General features: G+C 35.0%; 5 protein-coding genes across 9 annotated transcripts; 3 read left to right on the forward strand and 2 right to left on the reverse strand.

The window, feature by feature from the left end:
- Window positions 1–3,581: 3,581 nt before the first annotated feature.
- LOC111795677 lies at window positions 3,582–4,622 on the reverse strand. The gene is made up of 3 exons (XM_023678226.1): window positions 4,430–4,622; window positions 4,154–4,349; window positions 3,582–4,084 (listed from the first exon to the last, which is right to left on the reverse strand). The coding sequence occupies exons 1-3, from the start codon at window positions 4,559–4,561 to the stop codon at window positions 3,699–3,701; spliced, it is 714 nt and encodes a 237-aa protein (XP_023533994.1). The 5' UTR covers window positions 4,562–4,622; the 3' UTR covers window positions 3,582–3,698.
- Window positions 4,623–6,371: 1,749 nt separating this feature from the next.
- On the reverse strand, window positions 6,372–9,401 carry LOC111794646 (probable Histone-lysine N-methyltransferase ATXR5). 5 transcript variants are annotated; one of them, XM_023676739.1, is made up of 7 exons: window positions 9,009–9,401; window positions 8,763–8,843; window positions 7,549–7,775; window positions 7,365–7,465; window positions 7,066–7,278; window positions 6,764–6,892; window positions 6,372–6,622 (listed from the first exon to the last, which is right to left on the reverse strand). In XM_023676739.1, exons 1-7 carry the CDS (start codon window positions 9,382–9,384, stop codon window positions 6,613–6,615), a joined length of 1,137 nt encoding a protein of 378 aa, XP_023532507.1. In that variant the 5' UTR covers window positions 9,385–9,401; the 3' UTR covers window positions 6,372–6,612. The 5 variants fall into 5 exon arrangements, with proteins under 5 accessions (XP_023532507.1, XP_023532506.1, XP_023532504.1 ...); XM_023676738.1 differs by having other exon boundaries at window positions 6,372–6,629; XM_023676736.1 differs by having other exon boundaries at window positions 6,372–6,676.
- Window positions 9,352–9,509, forward strand: LOC111794648 (neurofilament medium polypeptide-like; the record flags this gene model as incomplete). Its single annotated transcript, XM_023676742.1, is given in 1 exon segment — window positions 9,352–9,509. A coding segment is annotated over 1 exon segment (142 nt), but the record flags the coding sequence as incomplete, so codon positions are not given.
- A 2,463-nt stretch (window positions 9,510–11,972) lies between these two features.
- LOC111795665 (protein MKS1-like) lies at window positions 11,973–12,920 on the forward strand. The gene has a single exon (XM_023678209.1). The coding sequence runs from the start codon at window positions 12,106–12,108 to the stop codon at window positions 12,745–12,747; it is 642 nt and encodes a 213-aa protein (XP_023533977.1). The 5' UTR covers window positions 11,973–12,105; the 3' UTR covers window positions 12,748–12,920.
- An 8,998-nt stretch (window positions 12,921–21,918) lies between these two features.
- LOC111795734 (U-box domain-containing protein 27-like) lies at window positions 21,919–23,337 on the forward strand. Its single transcript, XM_023678298.1, has one exon. It carries the CDS (start codon window positions 22,048–22,050, stop codon window positions 23,275–23,277), a length of 1,230 nt encoding a protein of 409 aa, XP_023534066.1. The 5' UTR covers window positions 21,919–22,047; the 3' UTR covers window positions 23,278–23,337.
- Window positions 23,338–23,445: the final 108 nt, after the last annotated feature.

A 23,445-nucleotide genomic window follows, 5' to 3' on the forward strand; every position in this document is an offset into this window, starting at 1 on the left:
AAAAAAAAAAAAAAAAAAATGTTCAGTGGTTGATTTGGTAATAAGTGGGATCTTTAAGGTTCAATCATTTGCCATTAAACGAAAATCAATTTTGAATTTCATTTTATTTTTATAGTTTATATGGAGATTTAATTTTTTTAGAAAAATGTTAGATAATTAGATATTAATTTTTATTTTTTTTATTCTAAAGGGTAATATATATATATATATATTTTTAAATAAAAAAACATAAATGTAAAAGTGAAGCAATGAATCTATCGTTTAAACCTACTATTTTTATTTAATATAATTATTAAATTCATAAAAAATGGTAAATAATTATTTTAAAGAATTTTAATAAATTAAAGAAAAGAAAAAAGGTTAAAGAAATAATTTTTAAATAGTTAATTGAAATATTTCACTAATTTTTTTTTTCTGAAGGGAAGAAAAAGTGTGCGTGTTTTTAAAGCTCACAGAAAAGCGTTTTATTTATTTATTTATTTTATTTTATTTATTATTATTATTATTATTATTATTATTATTTTGACAAATCAGAAAAGTGTGCTGGAAAGAGGAATATTTTAACCCATTTCGATATTATATCGCAATTATTATAATGTTTTAACCAATTTCGATTAAAATTACTATAATGTCCTTAGATTTTTAATAACTTAAAGTCGCTGGTGTCATAATGTATGTTCTTAGGTGGAACACAAAAGTATTTTTAACACAAGGTACGAAATATAGTATAAAAAAAATAAAAATATTTAAAATGTTAACCTAAGTCTAAGACATGAAATGTTGCTGTTCTATGCATGTGTCATGGTCTTTAATTGCATGTCGTCATCAGGAGTGTTTTGTCTTTAACTGATATAGAAGTAGCACACGACTTAGTATTTTAAGAAATATTCGGTGAGTGACTCCACTATTGGAAATGCAAACACATGAAACTCATAATTAGGGACCTATGATTAGTGACATCTAGTTCGAACAAAATTGGATGTGTAGTACTTTCCTACACACAACCCACACGTGTGAGTGTGGATATCCAGACGGTTTACCCCCATGGACCCATCATAGTCGAACTAGCTGTCCATAGCGTCGTCGGGAGGTTAGCAGACCCTCGAGTGTTATGCGAGGCGTGATGATGATTATTATCATAGTGTACACGTCCGTACTCATCATCATAAATTGAGGAGTAACTCGATGTTTATGTACACACAAAGTGCATGAGGTCTCTATAGTTTTTATCTTTAAATCATTTTGATGACACAATCCTATACACAGTTGACATCATATAATTTAGATTATCGGAATGATTATTTTAATATTTTCTTCTTCTTATTATTATTTTAATCTTTTCTTGTTATTATTATTAACTCCATAAATATTTTAGATTATCAGAATGATTTGTGATGAATTTAATGGGATAAAAATATTTAATTTTATTTGTGTCACCTAAAACTTTTCTGTGACTTTCTATATTTAAAAATTATGCAATTTTATGGAAGTTCTTAAATAGGATACTATTTATGTTGAGTATTTGTGTTTTATTTAGAAATTATTTTAATGATTTTCAAATTGATTAGGGTGAGTCATAGTGTTAACGAGAACACGAACTTATTCTAATTCTTTGAAAGTAATTGATGTGAGGACTAAAATAAATGTACTGTTTGATGTGATAATCATATCTCATACGACAGTGACATAGGACCGAAATTTTTTCTACACATATATCCAATGAAATCATGTTTCATTTTGTTGGGAATTAAAGAGATGATTTTTGGACTTATTTGCCCCTACTTATTTTCTAAATTTTTAATTACTCAATTAATTACATTAATTGTGATGTCCTACGTTCCTTGAACAAACCACCATTTATGAGGGTGTGAAAACCTTCCCCTAGTAGACGCGTTTTAAAGCCTTGAGGGGAAGCCCGAAAGGGAAAGCTCAAAGACAACAATATCTGCTAGCGGTGGGCCTGAGTCGTTACAAATGGTATCAGAGCCAGACATCGAACGATGTGCTAGCCTTCTCGCTGTTCTCTGAAGGGGGTAGACATAAGGCAATGTGCCAGTAAGGATGTTGGGCCCAAAGGGGGTGGATTTGGAGGCGATCCCACATCGATTGGAGGAAGGAAAGAGTGCGAGCGAGGACGTTGGGCCCCGAAGCGGGGTGAATTGTGATGTCCCACATTAGTTGGGGAGGAGAACAAACCATCATTTATAAGGGTGTGAGACGCGTATTAAAGTCTTGAGGGAAGCTCAAAAGGGAAAGTTGCTTTCATGTCATGACCTAGCAAGAACAAGTAAATTCATGACCCACCAAGAACAAGTAGTTATTTCTTTATTTAAAAAAAAGGTCACTCAATCACAATGCCCTAAATGAGGAGGATTCTTCTTATGGAACTGCAATAAAATTTTAGTGAGTGGCTAATTATCTGATTACACAATATATAATTTCCACAAAATTCATTTTGAATCATTTCTTTCGACTACTTTAGTGGCTAATTACCCAATCACACAGCGAGCGAGCGAGCAAAACCTATACCATTGGACACCTTTTTCAATTAGGACCCTTGTTCTTCTTCTGTTTGGACTATTTTTAAGTTGGACGATAAGACCCAACTTACAAAATCGATAGATTCTTGTGGCTCAATCCAATCGAGAGAATATCAAAGAAAAACGATACGAAATGTTGAAGATAAGGAGAAGAGTACATATAAAAATGTGTAGATTGGTGTGTCATTTGATAACGTAACTCTGTCCATACTGTATACTAAGTACAATGATAGGTATGAAATGGATATCAAAACCTTGCGTTTCCCATTGTTTTGTTAGGGCCACTGGTTTTAGATGAGTGCCTCTTGTTTTACCCTTACGATTCTCTTTTCTTTATTTTTCTCCCCTTTGGCCCCACTTCACTTTGGATAATAACTCATATTCCTTCTCAAAAACAATAATATTTCTTACAACTTTCTTTCAATTTACCTCTAAACAATTGTTTCTTCTACTAATCATGAATTTTAATCTTATTTCGACACCCTTTCTGCGACAGTACAGTTCCCGAACACCTTCCCACCTTTGTAACGACTCTAAATTTTTCTGCTACTTAAAGTCATTACCATCATCTTTCACTCATGAACAATGGGAAAATTTTTTGGATCGTGAATTGAGGAAGATTACCTACCTTTCTTTTGGTTAATCTAAAGAATGCTTCCTAGTTCATTCTACCAAATCAATTACGAGGGACTTAAAACATGGAGGAAAAGAAAAGGAACGGTGAAAATTAAAAACAAAAAACAAAAAAAGATATGCCACAACTTTATATACAAAGAATATGGCTGATTTTCACTTGTCTTTTCGAGTTTCTACTATTCATCTCATTTTTTGTGTTTAAGACGACGTCATTTCATAGTTAATTTCTATCGAATTGATATATAATTTAAAGTTCTATTATAGTTCAATAATCATGATGATTACTAATCTATCGTTTAATGATTACATAAATTCAAAAGGGTTGATTTGAGCTCATATCTAATAATGATTTGAGTTCTTAATTTTGTAGAACTTGTTCGGTTGATTTGAGCTCATATCTAAAAATGGTCGTTCATTCTTACCCAATTACCTTTTTCATTAAATTCGTAAGGGGCAAACAGGTGTCCATTCTAGAACACATGATCAAAAGATTGGGTCAAAATTGAATTAAAGCAATAATGATCAACAACAATTGATACTCATATTGGAAAATTGAGTGGACAAGGCAGAGCCACCGCCCCAAACCCTCTTCCCAATTGCCTTCACCAACGGCGCTGCCTTGGGCCTTTGTTGGGAAGTAGCCACCCATTTGCGCTGCATGTAAGTGGAAGTTCTGCAAGGGGGAATATGGAGGCCACTCTCCTTAAGCGACTGCTTGGCTGCCGAGCATAGAATTGATATTATTTGCACAACCTTCTCTTCACTCCCTACGAACACCGATGGCAGTGCTTGTGTCAGCTGCTTGTAACTCTCTGTTGCTCTTGCCACTTCAAATTGCGCCTTGAAATCTATGTCTATTATCATCCTTTTCCCACCCTCTGCTTTCATCTCAATGTACTCGTAATCCCCTGTTATAGATGAAATATGTTATTATTTGTAATAGTCTAAGTCCACTTCTAGCAGATATTTGGACTCACCGGGTGGGCATCCCGTGGAAGTGACCCAAGAGGTGTGACAAAGGTCGCAAGAATGATAGCCGTCCATTTTGAGCTTCATGACAAGCCATTTCTTAAGGGGGGTGGTCTTGGGAGCATCTGTTTTCCTTCTCATGTGCTTCATCACAGCCTGACTCACTTCAATTTCAGCTGTTCTTGCAGTGTTCCCAAGAATCTCCTATACACATGAATTGAATTAAAGCATAGAATTGAAGGGTTTTTGTGTAATGGGTATTGTAAAATGGAAGGAATTAGTACCTTTAAAGTGAAAAAATAATGGGTGTTGGAGGGAAGAGGGAGAGGATTTGAAGAAGAAGGGGTTGGAGGTTGAGGTGATTCAATGAAATCATCAATCATTTGAACTAATCTTTCCTCCTCTGAACTCCCCATGTCTCTGTTTGTTTGGGTTAAGAGGTGAGGGAATATAGGATGGTTTTAATGGGATGGTTGGGTTATGGCGGTGGGTGTGAAAAGAACAGGTGATGTGTTATCATCCTTATCTTTTGTTTGATTACAAGACAGTGTTTGAAAGTGACAAGAAGAAGATTGAAGGTGCACCCACTTCCTGTAAACTTCGATCCAATGTGCTACACCTTTTGCTTTGGATATCTGTTTTGTTTGGTTTTGGTGTCATCTCCTTTGCTCTGCCCCTCACATGGCTAACCTACACTCTAACCCACATACATCACAACCTCCATATTATTTTCCTTCTTTCAATAAAAATATATACATATATCTAAATTATTTGAAGAATTGTTTTTCTCGGGCAATCTTTGGTTTGTTCAAAAAATTGGATGACTCGAAAAATTCTGTCAATCTAACCTTTCCTGCATGGTTTGGATGGGGTTATAAACTTATTTAAGATGAGTTGGATTAGATTCAATAAATGAAAATTTTGTGATATACTTGGTTCATGAGTTCTCCTAACGCTAGGTCAGTTAAATGGAACCAACGGTGTTAATTAGGTGGTTTATGGACTTTTGTTGTTGCTCTCCATGGTGCTTTTGGATTAATCGGTTTCATGTTAATCCGTTCAAATTGCAACCTTATAATGCAATTGCATTGCTATTTTTGTTTATGTATTCTTAAGAAAAGAATACTTAACTCATATAACTCAACTTTCTCTAGGTAACTGGATTATCCCACAATTCTCCATAATGCCTTTGCTTTGGGCTTCCCAAAAAGCCTCGTACCAATTGAGATAGTAGGATTCACTATAAGCCTCCCCTGAGGCTTATGGAGATCTCGAATAGCCTCCCCTTAATCGAGGCTCGACTCCTTTCTCTGGAGCCCTCGAACAAAGTACACAATTTGTTCGACACTTTAATCACTTTTGACTACACCTTCGAGTCTCACAATTCTTTGTTCGATATTTGAGGATTCTATTGACATGGTTAAGTTTAGGGCATGGCTCTGATACCATGTTAGATGAATACGACTCGCCACAATGGTATGATGTTTTATGAATTCATTCCTTTTACCTAGGCAGTGTAATAGTGCATGAATTGAAGTGCTACACGATAACTTGATCTTATTTTACATCTATATGTGACCTTAATGTTTGTGGTAATTCAACTTCATCAAAGTGCTCAATCCACCAAGATTCAACCTAATGAACCAAGTCCATGAATTGGGCTTATAAGCCTTGCTTGGAGGGTGGGCCTTATAAAATTTATGAAGCCCATTAGATTAAGGCCTGGACTTCTTTCAATTGGGCTTGCTCATTCATGATAATGTTGAAACAAAATATTGTGGTAAATATGTAATTTCAGCTAAAATAAAATCCCCAAAAGAGAATTAATCAAGGGATAAGGGGTGAAAATGAAACTTTTAGAAGCTTCATAACTAACAAGGCCAAAAGATGTTTTTTCTTAGGCGCATGCCTTTGGTCCCCCATTTTGAATGAAGGTTTCTTCAAACAAAGGGAACTCCCTTTGTTGTTTCTTTCGCAACCTCATTTTCGAATGAAGAACTCTCTTTAGTGACGTAATAGTCTCCTTCCAAGACCGGGCTCGAACATACCATATGAACAAGACAACTATTTCAAACTTCATGGTTTTCAATCTTCACTTATATATTCTTCCAACTCGTTGATTTCGTATATCATTTCACAACACAACAAACGAGATCTTAATAAGGAAGATTTCGAGCTAAAAGTCTGCTCAAAGTTTACTAAAACCAATGTGAAACGTCAGGCAAGGGATAAAAGAAACTTAAATGGGAGAAAAGTAGGAATGGAGTAACAAGCAATCACTTTTCACAAGAAATGAAAGCACATTTATCTCACAATTGTATTACAGTAATATACCTAACAGAACTTCATCCTTCACTACCAAATCTTGGGAAAAATCTGGCATTCCTCCCCCCTCCTCCTCCCGGGCCTGGTTGGTCCGAGCCTCGACCTCGGCCGAGGGAATGCAATACAAATTACTTTGGTAGAATCAGCAACAACTGTTGACTTTGCAACAAGATTCAGCAGAAGAAGAAGAAAAAATGGTGAAAAAACTGTATGGGACAGACAAATTAAATCCCAAAGTTGTTAGACGTATCCTAAGAAATTCTCAGAGAAAATGATGAGTGGGGTATTCATACTCATATCCATTGTAGTCATAATAAAGCCTCTCTCCTTTAGCAATATCCCGAATAGCAACCAAAATCACACGGCATTCGCCCTTAACATTGTATCTCACACATTTACAGTTCTGTTTCTTCTTACCTTCTCTGCACAAAAATGGAATATCAACAATTTCATTCTCTCAAATATTACATAAACTAAAAGAAGATATCAATATGTGCATAACTCAGTCTCTATCTCCACAGACATGAAGGCTGATATGAATGAACACAAGTATATAAACGTATAAAAGACAATGAGGTAGCCTTGTTCAACTTACGGAGTATGATTATTGATTCCATTGATGAAGCGAGCAATGTTTCCATGTGTGTCAGGGCAGATGACAAGACTTCTAGATGGATGTTTGGCTGAAAGAAGGGTCATCATACTATCACAATCATCGTGTTCGCGGTTCGTAAGATAATCGACATCACCAGTATATTCAGCAATAAAAGTCATATCCTTAATTTGATCATCGGCTTGTACAGTAAAACTACATCATAGATTGAGCATGGACCTACTCAGTAGAGAGGTTAGAATCATATGGGAATATGATTAAGAAGCTCAAAATAAAGTTACCCTTCACATGTATCAAAAACTACCAAAAGGGGAGCACATTCGCCTCTTCTGCTCATGGTTCTGCAGAGTTCAAAGGTCTCAATATCCTCTTTGGAAAGAACCTACAACAGAAGGCAGATAGATGTCATAATTTATGACCATTCCACTCTTAACTCAGTCATTAACAACAGATGAGTATTTAAACCTGCATTCCACCATCTTCAAGCTCTGCCTGGTTAGCAGATCTTGAAGCCATGCCCGGCAAATACGTCAGATCATCACTGAACTCCATTTGCAATGTTGTTAGAGCTGTAGCAAGTGAACCCATCTGTTTCAATCTGCGATCAGGATCTTCACTTGGAAGAAATGATAGTAATCTTCTCCTTTTCTTCTGCCACACCAATGACCGTAGTCGTCTCCTATGCTTTATAGCTTCAGTTCACGATACCATTTGTATAATATTAAAACAATGAATCCATGACTAAGTCTAAATGAAAGGTGTTGTACCCTTAAATGCCACGAAATGCTCTGATACCAATTGTTGTAGCAAAAGCAGAAGCAAGATCGACCGCATTTACACACCCACAAATATATATTAAACAAAGAGACACACAAATTTACGTGGTTCGGAGAGAAGAAATTCCTCTACATCCATGTAGCCAATCACTATAACCAAAGTGTTTACAAGTTATCTCTCACTCTCACGCTACAAAGTCTCTCAACAAAGTTCCTCCTAATTGTCTCTAGATAAATACAAAATGACAATGACTCCACACAATTGCAAATCAAAGCTTTTTGGTTGTGGCTTCCAACGCTGAATAAGTGGTATCAGAACATTTTTTGTTGTGGCATTACGCTCCAACAATTGGTATCAGAACATTGTTGTTGTGGCATTTAAAGGTACAACAAAGGGAATATTAAAAGAAAACCGACCAACAAATGAACAGTTCAGGAACACCTATGGTGTAGAAAAGTTTCAGCAGAGTACTTCTTAGGAGATTTATATTTTAACGTCTAATGGTCTTACAGCAGGTGTTATAAAGCATAAACATTCAGTATGTCTCCTTACTAAGCAACTAAATTTAAAGTAACCACAAGAATCAGGTGAACTCCTTGTTGTTTAAAGAATTTCCATGACTTACACCTCACATATTCAATTAAGTATAAGGAAGAATAAGAGATGATCTTCTTCTCTGGAATTCATCTGGGATGTCACTTCAAGAACCATATTCTAGCTCTTAAACAATTCAAATGACTGTAAAGGGAAATGTCTACGAAAGGAATAACAATTTGAGCAGATATATAGAAAGTATATCATAACTATCCCATATTATTGAATACCAGGAGCACGATCGTGATCAAGATTATAAAACAAACATAAGATCATATGAATTTTGAACACTGTAATCAAGAATTTACCTTGAGCGGATAGATATGGAGATTCTGCGTCTTTACATTTCTGAATTCGGAAAAAATCGATAATCTTCTTCTGAGAAAAACCTACAACCAAAATTTTGAAAAGAATGAAGAATGGAATTCGAACACGTTGACAGTCCAAAGATTATACACCTTACGAAGTTGACAAAAAAAAAAAAAAAAAAAAAAAAAAAAAAAAAAAAAAAAAAAAAAAAANTCAAGAATCAACAAGTTCGAGAATATTCTTACTTCTGACTCTTTTTTGGCCACAGCATTTGGGGCAAAGCCAGGATCCAATCGGGACCCTAACAACGATCGGACTCACACATTTCATATGAAATCCCTTATCGCATTTGTCACACAACAGCAGCTCATCGTCCCGGTCGCCGGAGCGACATTTCTCACACCTGACGTCGTCGTAATCGTCCCGTTCGATAACCGCATACTTAGCCTTGACCATTATCTCCGCCATTAGTTTCAGCTTCCTCGGCGGAGGAGACATGGAAGGAGAGCGGTGAGGCGCGTGAGTTCGCCGCAGCGAAGCAGTGCAGCGGAAAAGCCGCTGGGAGGCGGCGGCGGCGGAGGAGGAGGAGGAGGAGGAGGAGGAGGACAAAGCCGGAGTCATGAGGACGACGAAAATGGCGGAATTTGTTAGCTTCCTCTACCGCGTTGCAGAGAGGTGGAAGATTGGGATTGGATTAGGTAATGAAATCGTTGTGGCGCACGGAATTTGATGCCAAAATGAAGCAGAGGAGCAAACCAGAATCCAGGCGCTTTAAACTTCCTGATATTCTTTGCTTTGGAGTTTCAATTTTGGGGGTATCTTAACTACGCTTTATTTATAATGAAATCATGAATCAATCTTATTTGCACCATCTCCATGCGCATACCCTATCAAATCTCAATTCATTGTCACAACACGAACTCCAAACTTCACCAACACCGCCCATCATCTTCCTACCATGTCACCCCGCAATGGGCCCTCGACCCAATTTTACTCCTAACAACGCTTACAATTGATTAGGTTCCTATTCAAGATTTGTTTATTCGAACTACTTGAATGTTCAATCATGCTCTTTAGTCATCAATATTCAAAAATAAAAAACAATACAAAAATAAGCTGTTATACTATAATACTCGAATACATGAATGACCTATGACCACATCTGAACGATAGCATGACCACATCTGAACGTTGATAATAGAATGACTAAGATAAAGATCTAAAAGAAATGAAAGTTACTATCTGTACCAACAAACTATACTTCTCTTTTTGATAGCTCAGTTATAAAAACTCCCTAATGAGATGTGTGTTCTAAATTTTGAACAAAATTTCAATATATATTTAATTAATTTAAACTTCATTTAAATCTCAAATATATATTTTCTTTTAAGGTAAAGATATATTAATTATCTTAAAATTTAATGTATCAAATATAATAAATATAATTTATGTTTAATATATTAAATATATTAAATTTTAAACCTTTCAAATTAAATATATTTTATCTATTTATATTTAATATATCTCATATAATAAATCTTAATTTAAACTTTTAAATTGAATATATTTTATTTTTATATATATTACCAAAAAAAAAAAAAAATCAACTTTATAGTGTTACTACGAGAGTAAGAAAATTTAAATTTATGAGCTTACCGATTATAAGTTCCAACTATACAAAAAAATTAATTAAACAATTTTCCTTCCTTAACTCTAACTGAATTCTTATGCACCGTAGGACCGTTTGTATCCAATTGATATAATCATATCAAACAAGTTGATTTTCCTCGAGTTGTTCGTAATTACAGTTGGGTAAAAGGTTCATTTTACCTTAACAATTACATCTTATATCTTAAGTACCATTGATTCTATAATAAACAATTTGTTTATAATCCAATAAAAACCAATTCCTTCTCAGTGAGAGAATAAGACCCTATTGTTCAAGTTTTTGAAATCAGCATTTAAGGCAATTACTCATCTACTCACTTCTATCTCGTGAAATTATGTTATCGATTCCCTGTTTGGTTAAGTCTCCAAAATGGTAGACATATTGAATTAGCTAAAAAAGTCATTATCACCCATGCAAAATCAAAGGACAAACCCTCGTTAACAAGAGTCATAATGACTCAGGATTAAGATAGAGTCGCATATGATCATCCCATGAAATATTAGTCTTCTCAATTAACAAATCTATAAAGAGATATTAAATAGTTCATGGTCCAATCTTATATAAACTCGTATATAAAAAGAACCTCACTCACATGTCTCCACATGAACGATTTGGATTAAATAATTTATAACAACTACATAGTGAGTTGTATCAATAGTATTACTAGGATAAGACATTCAACCTCGTCCATATACTATAAACTCTTAAAGTTATTACTTAAACATGATCCTCTTATATGTTAATCATAGACTAAAAAAAAAATTATAAACCAAATGTTTTTTCAAAATGTATTACAAAACCGGATCCAAGGACGAGATACAAAACGTAAAGAACCACAACCCCTATATTTAGGATTAACGTTCTGAGACGACCCTCCTCTATGATCGTACAACTCTCAAACACTCTACCTTGACTAGCTGTCATTTGTCACTTGAAAAAGAAAAATAGAATCTAATGAGTATATGCATACTCAGTAAACAACCTATTTGTAGACTCTAATCACATCCTTAACTTAATAAGGCGGTAATTATATCGCAGCCTTTACATTTATTTATTTATTTATTTGGATTTATACACTTTAATTTTATGTTAACAGATTTTTTATGTATTAAATATTATTTTTTAAGAATTATTATATACCAAATTGAATGTTCAGACAAATTATTATGCAGAAACTAATTTTCTAATTTAATAAAAAAATATTATAAAAGATTAAAATAAGAAATATTTTTAGTGGAACATTTAGAGAATTAGAAATGTAAGATTCGAAAAATAAAAAATAAAAATAAAAAAACAATATTAAAACCAGAGTTTTTAAAATAAAAAATAATTTTCGTGGGGAGTTTCCACCTTCCCACAGTTCCCTTCTTCCCAGTTATGAAGTCAACAATTAGAAAGTCAAACAAACAATACTTTTGTCACAAAAATAAATAAATAAATAAATAAATAAATAAATAAATAAATAAATAAATAAATAAATAAATAAATAAATAAATAAATAAATAAATAAATAAAATAATAATTATATTTAATTCCTCCAACCATATTTATCAAGTCTCCAATTATTACAAACAAAAAAGCACCCCAAAATTAACCCAAATCTCCGATTCTCCCCCCTTTCCCCCGATCCCAAATCTCCGATCAGATTCCGATCCTCCTCCGCCAGATCCGTCATGAACCCGGCCGGCTCCTCCGCCGGCGGCAGCCCCAACACCCCAAGAAAGAAGGAGATCCAGCTTCAGGGCCCCCGCCCGCCTCAACTCCGTGTCAACCAAGAATCCCGCAAAATCAAGAAGCCGCCGCCACACCCTCAGCCGATTCCCCCTTCTGGCCGCCCTCCTCTCCCTCCAGCCGCCTCCCAATGGCCTCAACCACTCATCATCTACGACATCTCCCCCAAAGTCCTCCACGTCGCCGAGAACAACTTCATGTCCGTCGTGCAGCGCCTCACCGGCCTCTCCTCCACCTCTTCCTCCACCGACGGCGACCTCTCCCCAGCAGCGAGATTCGCCACAATCGAAAAAGCCAGCCCCCGATCCGAAAGGGAAAGGGAAATCGACGTTAGCGACATGATGGATTTGACGGAGGTTCCCGTGGAATTAGGGCAAAACCCCGGAATTTTATCTCCAGCACCGGCGAGTCTAGCTCCGATTTCGTCAGGATTCTTCTCGCCGGCGATTGAGCCTCAAAGCTTTACATATTCGTTGATTCACGAGCTGAGCCCCCATTGGCCAAGCCCTTCGGCTCTGTTCCCAGCTCCCCTGGTTTCCCCAATTTCTTCACCAAATATCTTCAACCATCTCTTTGACTTTTAGCTAAGTTCTCTCTCTCTCCTCTCTCTCTCTCTCTCTCTCTACAATTTCAATCAACATTGCCATTGCCCATCAAAAACAAAAATTGGGTTTTTTCTTTTTCTTCTTGTAAAGTAGGTAATTCTAATTTGTACAACATTTTCATTTCATTTTTAGCCATTCGTTCTTAATTACTCGAAGATCATGAATATATAAGTAAGATACACGATCCAAATGTAAATTTTTTATTTTTTTTTAATATTTTAGGTATATTTTAGGTAAGTTCGATGAATTAAAACATTTTGTCCCACAAAATTTAATATAGGAATATAAGAGGAAAAAAAACACAAAAATGTAGAATTTGTCCATACACTTAAAATGGTTGGGATGGAAGGATGAGCGGTTGTGATTTGCAACCATATGAATCAGGTTTTTTTGTTGGTTTTTTTTTTAGTCTACCATTATTGACTTTTCCACATGTATTATTTAATAAATAAATTCATTTTGCAATGTTTATTTTGTTTTAGATTTTAACCAAATAAATACGCTAACGTTACGTCCTTATAAATTTAAATTTATTTAAATGGGATTTATGTTAGTTGTGAATGTTTTATGAATTTATGTATAGTATCATAATAGTTCAATCAGCATTTATTGAATGAATATGTTAAGTTAATTTAATGTGATTAAAGTTAATCAATTATTTATTGTTACCTCATTGGCCGTAACGAAAATAAGTATATAATTAATGGACTAAAAGGTTGAGGCCCCGAGACCCCATTGGATGTGTACTTGAGTTTTTATTTGATTTCATTCTTCTCACCCGCGTATCTCTTAGTCGACTACGCCATCCTCTCTTCTTCCGAGGCAAACTCGACGTGGTAGGTGAAGCCTCTTTTTATTTTTATTTTTTTTATTAAAGGTAGTTGAGTAATTATTAACTTCGATCAAGGTCAATCATGTAAGTGACCTTACTATTGAAGTTAAATAATTGAATGATGTATGAGAGTGCATGTGTCGTGGCCCCTGCTTCCACCATATTATTTTATGCTATGCTGATGTATTAACATATGATGTTATGCTATGTATGCATGTGATATCTATTACGTCATGTTATGAATGAAATGAAATGTTATGTTCTGCCTTGTAAAAATTATGTGATGGATTATGTGATAGACTACCATGTATACATGATATATATATATATATATATATGTAATATCTCATGGATGAAAGGAGAAAGAGAATGATGTAACGTTATGCTATGAATATAAATCACGGGGACCTCATGTTTGTATGTTATGTGCATCGAAATACTTCCTTGTTATGTTAGTAAGGACATGTACCTTCGATATTTATGTTCGTCATAATATCATGCGGGTCGTTCCTTTTTTGTGGCGTTCGGCCATATTTAACGTGTTGTGTCCAACCAAGCAAGGCCAGGGGTACGTATATGAGCCTGCTTGGTGGGTCCATGTACGTGTGCGTGGACTGTGTATAGGGAAGTCTAAATCATGTTATTTGTGTGATTGCATTATTAACCTCAACAGGGTGACTTACCGAATATTTCTTAAAATATTCAAGTCACGTGCTATTCTTATACTTTTTAGGTAAAGATAAAGTACCCCTACACAAATGACGATGAATACTGAAAAGGTCATGAATATCAAGATAGGACAGTAGCATGCATCAAATTTCATTTAGTAGTTGATAGGTGGTTTATTTAGTTCCTCATAATACTACTAAATGAAATTTAAATGGTATTATTTATTATAGTTACTATCTTTGTTATACACATTTAAATTAAATGCCAAATTTATGATTTTGCATTTAATATGGTTTAAGTTTTATATTTTGTGCTTAAGATGGTTGACCTATTTTATTCTTTAAAAAATATTGAATTTATGACAATAGAAATTAAAATTAATAAAATTTATAAGAGGTAAACTTAAAAGTTTGGGATTAAATTGGTAATTTTTCATATAAATTTATTTATTTAAATATATTGGACGGTTGACAAGAGTCCATTCAACGACCAAGGTCATTCAGAAGTCAATGGAGTGAGTTTATGGGGTTCGATGTTGTTTGGGCCTTAGGCCCAGTTAGTTTAGGGCCCACTTAATTCTGGATCTAATGCTTACTTTTTCATGATTCCAGAGTTATATTATATTATTTATTTATTTATTTATATTTAATTTTATAATTATTTATTTTCTAACCCCTTAAAATTATTTATTAAGTTTTTTAAGCTTTTCTTAAAATTTTATTATGAATTATCTCAATGTTATTGTAACACTCCAACGTTTGGAATCGATGACTCCAGCACTATCCTCGTTCTCTAACAACATGATCATGTCACCATATTAGTCCTAAATACTGTTTGCGAGAGTGACGACTATCTCTACAAACAAACACGAGTTCAGAAAACATGTTTTATCTTACCATTTCACGAAATTTTAAAATTTTATTTATCTTATCTTAAAAAAAAAATATATATATATATATATATATATATTTGACTTTGGAGAAAGGCATTTTTGTGGAAACACAACCTCCAATTTTGACTCCCTTTTTTACCACTTTTTCTTTTTATTTATTTATTTTTCTTATTATTAAATAATATTATATGTTAGGTATGGACTTTTTCTACAAACTCTTTTTTTCTCCCATGTTTTATATTTATTTTTCTCCCATGTTTTATATTCAGTAAGCTAATTTAAATATTTATTTAATATTTAAAAAAAAAATGAAATGAAAGTAGAGAGACCTAAATAATTTTTGAATTTCAGAGGTTAAGGTGGATGGAGTTCCGACTTATAAGCTCTTAGAAGTTCAAAACCAAAAGACAAAGTGCATCGCTCTCACGCTCGTCAGTAAAGTGAATTATTCGCCTTTTATATATAAAGGAGTGTTTGTTGTGTACTAAGTAGACTTGCTTACCGTAACCGCAAAGAAGGAACGGTTCTATTTATTTCTCCTTATCCATAACCATAAGGGCCGCCTTTCGAAGATGGGATTGTATGAAGTGAATTTGGGTCGAAAACATATACGGGGAACAAGAACGAGCACTTAGTTTGGCACCCATCTTTATTCTCATAATTTAAATTATTCTTTATTCTCTCTTTACCAATACATTTTATTTATTTATTTATTTATATAAATTAAAAAAATTAAATTAGAAAAAGTTTGATATGAGACCCCACATGCTGGTTTAAAGCCAAATTACGGACTACCACTTGGTTTGGCACCATCCCAATGGGACTATTTTTATGTTATTTCAAAATTTTTTTATTTAAATTATATATATATATTTGCCATTTCAAAATTTGTAGGCTCTTATCGCATCTAATTCATAGTAGGTTGCTTATCTCTAGGCTCGAGGATGCTTGAGCTTATTCCTAACGCTATCTAAGCTTCAATGTAGGTTTCGAAGTTTTAGGAGCAATCTTTAAGTGTCAATTACCTATGTGGTCCTAAATCCCTCTTCAGAACTGGTTTACGAAATTGCAGTCTCAATCTATGACCCATTTCTACACGCAATAGAAGTACTCACCTTAATATCTACTTTTGTAGTTTTAGATCTCTCTTTGAGACTGGTGTACAGTATCATGGTATCAACCGTGGTCTGTTTCTATATATAATAGAAATACTAACCTTGAAATAACTACCCGTGTAGTCCAAAATTCCTATTCAAGATCAGTTTATGGAATTCGGTATCATCCCCGACTCATTTCTACATACAGCAGAAGAGCTAACTACCCATGTGATCCCAAGTCCCTCTTCAGCACTGTTTTGTGGAATCGCGACATCAACCTTGATTCGTCCCCACACACAATAGTAACTCAAATTATCTTAGAGGTTTTTTGGTTACATTGTTCTTACTACCCATAAGTCTTTTAGAGTTTCTAATTTATCCTTTTCGTGGAGGTCTATTAGGTTCTTTGTGCGTCTAGGCAGTCTAATCTCATCTCTTGTTTCTAGGACATTAGGGACTTAACACCTCAGGGCTAATCCAACCTCTGGGTGCCCTCATATCTATACCTCTAATCACCGCTCACAATTCTATGGAGCTCGGTCTACTGGCAACGTACTAATCTAGATCAACTCGAAAGCTACTCTAGCTCTAGCGCCCTATACTTAACTTGGTTCATCCATGCTCTACTAAGGAGATATTTCTATCGATCACCTAAAGCACAGGGAACATATTCTAATCGTTCATGCAACTTATTGGGAGATATTACCATCATTCACCATAAGTACAAATGTCATAATCTAAACATTCAAGCATTCTTGAAGGGAAGATAAATCTATCAATAGCCTGGAGCATAGATCACAATATCCCATCCTCCTATCATACATAACGAAAAGCATTAATGTAGGAATGTAGTTTAAATTCTCATCACATGAGCATTTCAATAATTATTCATAACATAAATACTATATTCATCCAAATAGTCTTTCTAGAGCCATTATTATGCATATTCTAGCCATCTAAGGTATGATATGTTAGCACGTTAACACGTCCCAGCGATCCTTACAAGTATTACTTGTTTAAAGTTTGTGTGTCTACTTACCGGAATGTAGCGTGCCTCTTTGAGCTTGCTTTTTTGCTTGTTTTTGGCTCCAACCCTAAAAATTCACTGGTAGGTACTAAATCAAGTAAAATTAAAGTTAGTATCGAAACCATGAGAAAAATAGTCGAACAAAGTCGAGCGAAAAGATCTTTTTTTTTTTTTTTTTTTAATTTAAAGTTATTATTAAAATGAAATTTTAACATTTTTCCTCTTGACTTTAGTAATAAAAGTAAATTTTAGAATTTTTTTAAATATCAATAGTATTTTTTACCTTTTTAAAATTTATAGGTATTATTGAAAAAAATAAAAGTTTATATGAGTATATATATATATGAGAGAGATTAGTAGATTTATTTTAAAAAGTAGATTATAAAATGAATAAAGTTGTTGACAAAGAGTCATCCAAATCCATGCAATATAATTTAATGAACATTTAAAATTAGGCCAAAATTGTTATGATCGATATCAGTTGTTAGCTCTGATACCCGTTGTTAGGATCGCACAACAACGCACACACTCGATCTAGATGAACACAAAGAACAGGATAGAGAAAATTGCAAGGAGAACTCTGGTAAAAGAATTTTTTTATTGATACTCTACAACAAGGGAGAGTACATAGAATAGAAAATACATTTCCAGAGCTCTACCGTACCATATATATATATATGGTATAGTTTACTATATATAGCTTTACCAGATTTAGCTATCTACTATATATAGCTATTCACCATATATAGCTTTACCGGATATAGCTTTACTATATAGTTTTAACGAGCAATATAACCGTTGACCAAACTATAAATAAGCATCAGTAGATTTGAAGAATGAGTGAGTTTAGGTAATCTCCGCTACTCATAATTAATAATTTCATAGCTTTCAACTCAATATTTCTAAATAATTTAATCTAATTTCGTTTTGTTTCTATTATATAAAGCTTATTTGATACACTTTGAGCATCTTACTTTCTCAGCGTATTTTGGAATATCAAGCGTATCGGTACCAAAAGATATGCTAATGTAAAAACCGAAAACAATGAAGTCAAGAAGAGGAAGAAGTTGAGTTCAAATTCAATTTTGTTCGGATATCACATCACTCTTAGTTTACTCTATGCCTACAAGGCTGGAGGAGCTATTGACTATCGAGCCGTAGTGTCTCATTTTTTTTTCTTCTTTTTATTTTTTGGGAGAACTTAGGTAGCGAAAATGACTTTATTGTCACGGTTTGATTTCAGATGACTCGGTTGACGTTTTTTTTTTTTTTTTGTTCTTTTTTTATCATTTTTGTAACAATAGGAAAAGAAAAGAAAAAAATCCCAAGGGCACATACTCCCACAGCCCACCTCTAAAATCTCTCTCTCCCTCGGATCACTTTGATTTCTCGCTTCAATTTCTCTTTTGTCGTAAAAGCTTCTCCCATATCTAAGGATCGTCGCCCGAAGAGATCATTCCGGTAAGTAAAATATGATATGTTTATGTAATTTGAATGATATGATGTGATTGACATGTAAAATGACGAACTAACATGAAATACAACTCTGGCGTATGTATGAAAGATATGATAAATGATATGTGAAATTATATGAAAAACGATATGATATATACAAAATGCTAGCGGAGTTGTATTAAATGATAATGAAAATAGAAAAATGTTAAGACCTCATGCATTATTGTGTGCTCATGCATTAGGGATACCCCTTACCCTTCTCGATAGTACGAACGCGTACGTTACGAGGTAGGACAACGATCATTATGGCTATCAGAATGCTGCGATGACCAAGTTGGAGAACGATCATTATGTTTTATCATAATACTGCGAGGTCCGGCAAGAAAATGATCATTATGTTTAACCTAATGCAGCCATGACGGTTACTAGTTCTAACGGGTGTCCGACCTAAGGAGTTCTCAAAGTATGCTCGTCTGACAAGGAAAGTGGCCTAATGGTGTGCCAACTGACTGGTGAGTTCATACTCACACGTATGGGCTGTAGAGTATATGGTACACATCCAAGTTACCCGTTAGGATAGTACCGTAGGAAAATAGATTGTTATGATAGGTCATGTCATTACATTCATATGTTCTTGCATTTAATTCCCAATAGTTGGGTCACTTACTGAGTATTTTTTTAAATACTCAAGCCACGTGCTACTTTTATTTTAGGTTAAGGCAAGACATTCCTATACGGCTGACGACAACATCGCAACTCGAGACCATGACACATGCATAGGGTAGTCGTATTTATTTTCTTAGACTTAGACTATAATAGGATATTTTTAATTTAAACGTTTATTTATTTTATTTAGTTTTTTGTTGTGTCGTTTTAAAAGGTATTTTCAAAACACGTAAGTCCATAGTTGTGTTTTAAGATGAAAGTGAGGTTTTATGAAAGTTTAAATTAAGTATTTCCGCATTCAATATTCATGATATGTATTTAGTGGCGACCTTAAATTAAGTATAAAGTTTTGGGTCGTTACAGTTTAGGTTTAATTCTAGGATTGCCAAGTTATGTTGACTCCATGAATCAACTCTGTTTTATGAATAAATGGAATATTATAGGTGAACTTCAATTCTGGTTCAGCTGAATCTAGGAATGATCAACTAAGATATGCTTAGGAGCACCAAGTTGAGCGTGAAACTGTAAGTGAACTTATTGTAGAAATACCTAGCGGTTATACGGGACGCAATTGTTTAATGCATGAGTATAACATACCTTGTGGCCATGGATATGTATTTTTTTTTATGTTATGCTATCTACGTGAACTAAGTAATTCATGTACTTCATTTTATGTTTGATTACGATTGCTATGTTGATTGACCATGTTTATGCTTTGTGAGACACCATGATGTACTAAATATGATAAACATAAATGAAATACTATGATTATGTACATGTTTTTGTAAGGAATTTGTGTCGTGATAAGTGTGGAAGTATTATGTGCACAATCTCATTGAACCATGATTTCAATGTAGGACCTATGACATGTTATATGTTATACGACCATGGATTACATCTCCAGTATGGTATGTACAAACGCGAGCTAACCTATTATAGCCTAAGGGTGCGTCAACAAGCCTACCTAGTGGACTCATGCACTCGTGCGTGGATCATGTGTCGAGAGATACTATCCATCCAACCCTATCCGAAAAAGAAAGTAAGACCCAAGGAAAAGTCATGAAAATTAGATCTCACAAGTCATGATACATATTGTATGTGAGTGCATTTTGTAATTTTAACAGTGGAGTCGCTTATTAAATTTTTTTTAATAATCATCCTATGCTAACAATTTATAGAATGACCCATGTTCGTATAACAATGCCTTATAATGTGAGCTGAATATATTTCCATGGTCTAACAGTGAATATCTCATCATCGTTAGGAATGCTCTATGAAAGATAATAAACAATGTTGCTACGCTATGCTATGATCTGTTACGTACGAAATGTGAATGCTACATGATGTATTGATGATTCAGAATATGCTTAGATTTAACATGATTTGTACTATGATTGTGGTGTATAATTTCATGAAAAGAGGTTAGGTATGCTACTGAACACTAGTATAGACATTAAAAAGACATTGCTAAGGAAGATTAAATGTCTGAGTCATATGCTTCGAAGCATAATTAAACGATGTCGTGTTGTAGAATGTAACCACGTGTACTCGTGAGTAAGTTGCATCAAATGAAAATGTATATCAAGAAAGGATGGTCGACAATAATATTTTATAAATCACTATAGATATTGAGTGAGATAGTGTCGAAGGAAAATTTTGTGACTAAAAAAACTCGGAGTAAACAATTCTTCACCCGAACACAACTCAAATACTCTAAAAATATAAAATTATGAATTTAAAAAATAAAAAAAAGGGAAGTATAGTATAAGTCATCGGAATAAATAATTATAATTTATAATTTATAGAATAAAACTTTTCGTTTTGGTTTACTAAATTTAAAGAATCTAACTTGCGTAGCACTATAAATGGAAAAAATAAAATAAAGTTAATTCTGACTTTTCTGATTTATTCTCCACCGTCAGATGATGCATCCGACGACTCAAATCAGATGATTCGAATCCTTAAAGGTGGGGTCCTGCAACCCATTCCAAATGAGGTAAGCCCCAAGGTTCCCTCGCATTAAATCCCATTCCTACCCTCGATCTCCACGTGTACTCCCATTCCTGCAATCACAGCCGTCCATTGAAAGAAAAAGATCTCTAATTGATATCCAACGACTATGATCAGCGAATCCGCTGGGTCTTACGGGATTCATTCTATACCCAAACTTTTCCCAATATCATATTATTTTATTCCGTTCTACCCTACTTTTAGAATTTCAAATTTAAAATATATACAAAAAGAAAGAAACATATATTCAAATTTAAACCTTACGTTTGATTCCCATAATGTCATAAAACAATAAAATTAAAATTAAAAATTGCACTAATTAAGAGGTTTGTTGGACGATGAAAGTTCCACTTAGGGACCTTTTGGGGAGCGCCAGAAGTCCAAAACAAAGTCATTGAGAGCTTATGCTCAAACCGGACAATCCCAAAATTTTTGGGGAAGCCCAACTTAAAGCATGAGAGCTTATGTTCAAAGTATGCTTAAAGTGGACAGTATCGTACCATACCATACCATACCCAGGTAAGGTAAGCTTTGACTATGTGTGTTTGTGTGGCTTTAAAGCATTGTTCCTCTGCTGTCATCCATCTCCCTGCTTCTTCTTCTTCTTCTTCACTTTACTCTGTTATTCACCATGGTCAAGCAAAACAATCTCTTCATCACTGTTCCCACTCACTTCCGTTGCCCAATTTCTCTCGATCTCATGAAATCTCCAGTCAGTTTGGCCACCGGCGTCACCTACGACCGCTCCAGCATCCAGCGCTGGCTCGACTCCGGCAACAATACCTGTCCGGCTACTATGCAGCTCCTTCTCTCCAAGGATTTCGTTCCCAATTGCAATCTCAAGCGCCTTATTCAGATTTGGTCCCACACTCTCCACTTCCAATTTCCCCTCCATGATCATCATTTGGGGACGAATGCAACTCCGATTCGAAACCACTCTCACCCATCTTGCTCTGTTTCTGTTTCTCTCTCTAACTTACTCTGTTTTGCACCACCATTGGAGCAGAACGTCGAGTTTCTCCGCACGATTCACGGCCTTGTCCCCGTGCTTCTCGATGTTCTTGGAGGGGAGGGTAGTTGTGGTGATATTGAATGTTTTGAATTGGCGGTTAAGGTTTTGGATTTGGTGAGATGCGAAATTGAGGATCGAGAGGAGTTTATGAACTCGATGCTGAAAAGCAATCGCGATTGTCTGAGATCTCTGGCTCTTGTTCTGCAGCGAGGGAGTACGGAATCGCGAATTGGAACGGCGAGGATTCTGGAGTACGTCGCCATTAACGCCGAATCGAAGACCCTAATCGCCGAGAACGAAGGGATTCTATCCGAACTGATAGCTCTAATCGGAGTAGACAAAGATATGAAGCTAATCGAATCGGTGCTATCGTGCTTAATCGCAATATCAATGCCGAGACGCGTGAAAATCAGACTGGTTCAGTTAGGGGTAATAAAAGCCCTAACGAGGCTACTGTTGCAGAGGAACGCCGCCGTGGGGGTAACGGAGAAGGTTATGAGGCTGTTGGCGGCAGCGGCAGCGGTGGAGGAAGGGCGGTCGGAGATGTGCGAAAACGGAGGCGAATGCGTGGGTGGAATGGTGAGGAAAGTGATGAAGGTGTCGAGTGCGGCGACGGAGCAGGCGGTGACGGCGCTGTGGTGCATATGCTATTTGTTCCGGGAGGAGAGGGCTTTGGTGGCGGTGGCGGAGGCAAAAGGGGTGGAGAAGATACTGCTGGTGCTGCAGAGCGAGTGCCCGGCGCCGGTGAGGCAAATGGGGAAAGATCTGCTAAAGATCCTGAAGGTTAATTCCAAGTCCTTCACCCTCTCGTTTTATGATACTAACAGTTCTTACATTATGCCATTTTGAATTGAAATCAAAATGCATTTTAACACTGCTAACTTTAATTAATTACTTGGGATTTGTAAATTTGAGAGATTTTTTTTATTATAAAAAAGATTTTAGTTCGATGTAACGTTGGTTGGATGGATGGTCTGAAATTTGAGCATAATTCAAATAATTATGTTACTAAAAGAG

This window comes from Cucurbita pepo, chromosome LG05, assembly GCF_002806865.2.
Source record: "Cucurbita pepo subsp. pepo cultivar mu-cu-16 chromosome LG05, ASM280686v2, whole genome shotgun sequence".
Lineage (NCBI taxonomy): Eukaryota > Viridiplantae > Streptophyta > Magnoliopsida > Cucurbitales > Cucurbitaceae > Cucurbita > Cucurbita pepo.

Bases quoted from the DNA above. Each gene is read 5' to 3' on its own strand.
- LOC111795677 (XM_023678226.1), bottom strand. From the start codon at position 4,561: ATGGGGAGTTCAGAGGAGGAAAGATTAGTTCAAATGATTGATGATTTC. The intron at 4,350-4,429 runs GTACTAATTCCT...TCATGTGTATAG, and splicing joins ATTATTTTTTCACTTTAAAG to GAGATTCTTGGGAACACTGC. The intron at 4,085-4,153 runs GTGAGTCCAAAT...CATCTATAACAG, and splicing joins TTCCACGGGATGCCCACCCG to GGGATTACGAGTACATTGAG.
- LOC111794646 (XM_023676736.1), bottom strand. From the start codon at position 9,384: ATGACTCCGGCTTTGTCCTCCTCCTCCTCCTCCTCCTCCTCCTCCGCC. The intron at 7,776-8,762 runs GTAAATTCTTGA...CGTGAACTGAAG, and splicing joins TCCATATCTATCCGCTCAAG to CTATAAAGCATAGGAGACGA. The intron at 6,677-6,763 runs GTATGAATACCC...TGTCCCATACAG, and splicing joins TATGACTACAATGGATATGA to TTTTTTCACCATTTTTTCTT.
- LOC111795665 (XM_023678209.1), top strand. From the start codon at position 12,106: ATGAACCCGGCCGGCTCCTCCGCCGGCGGCAGCCCCAACACCCCAAGA.
- LOC111795734 (XM_023678298.1), top strand. From the start codon at position 22,048: ATGGTCAAGCAAAACAATCTCTTCATCACTGTTCCCACTCACTTCCGT.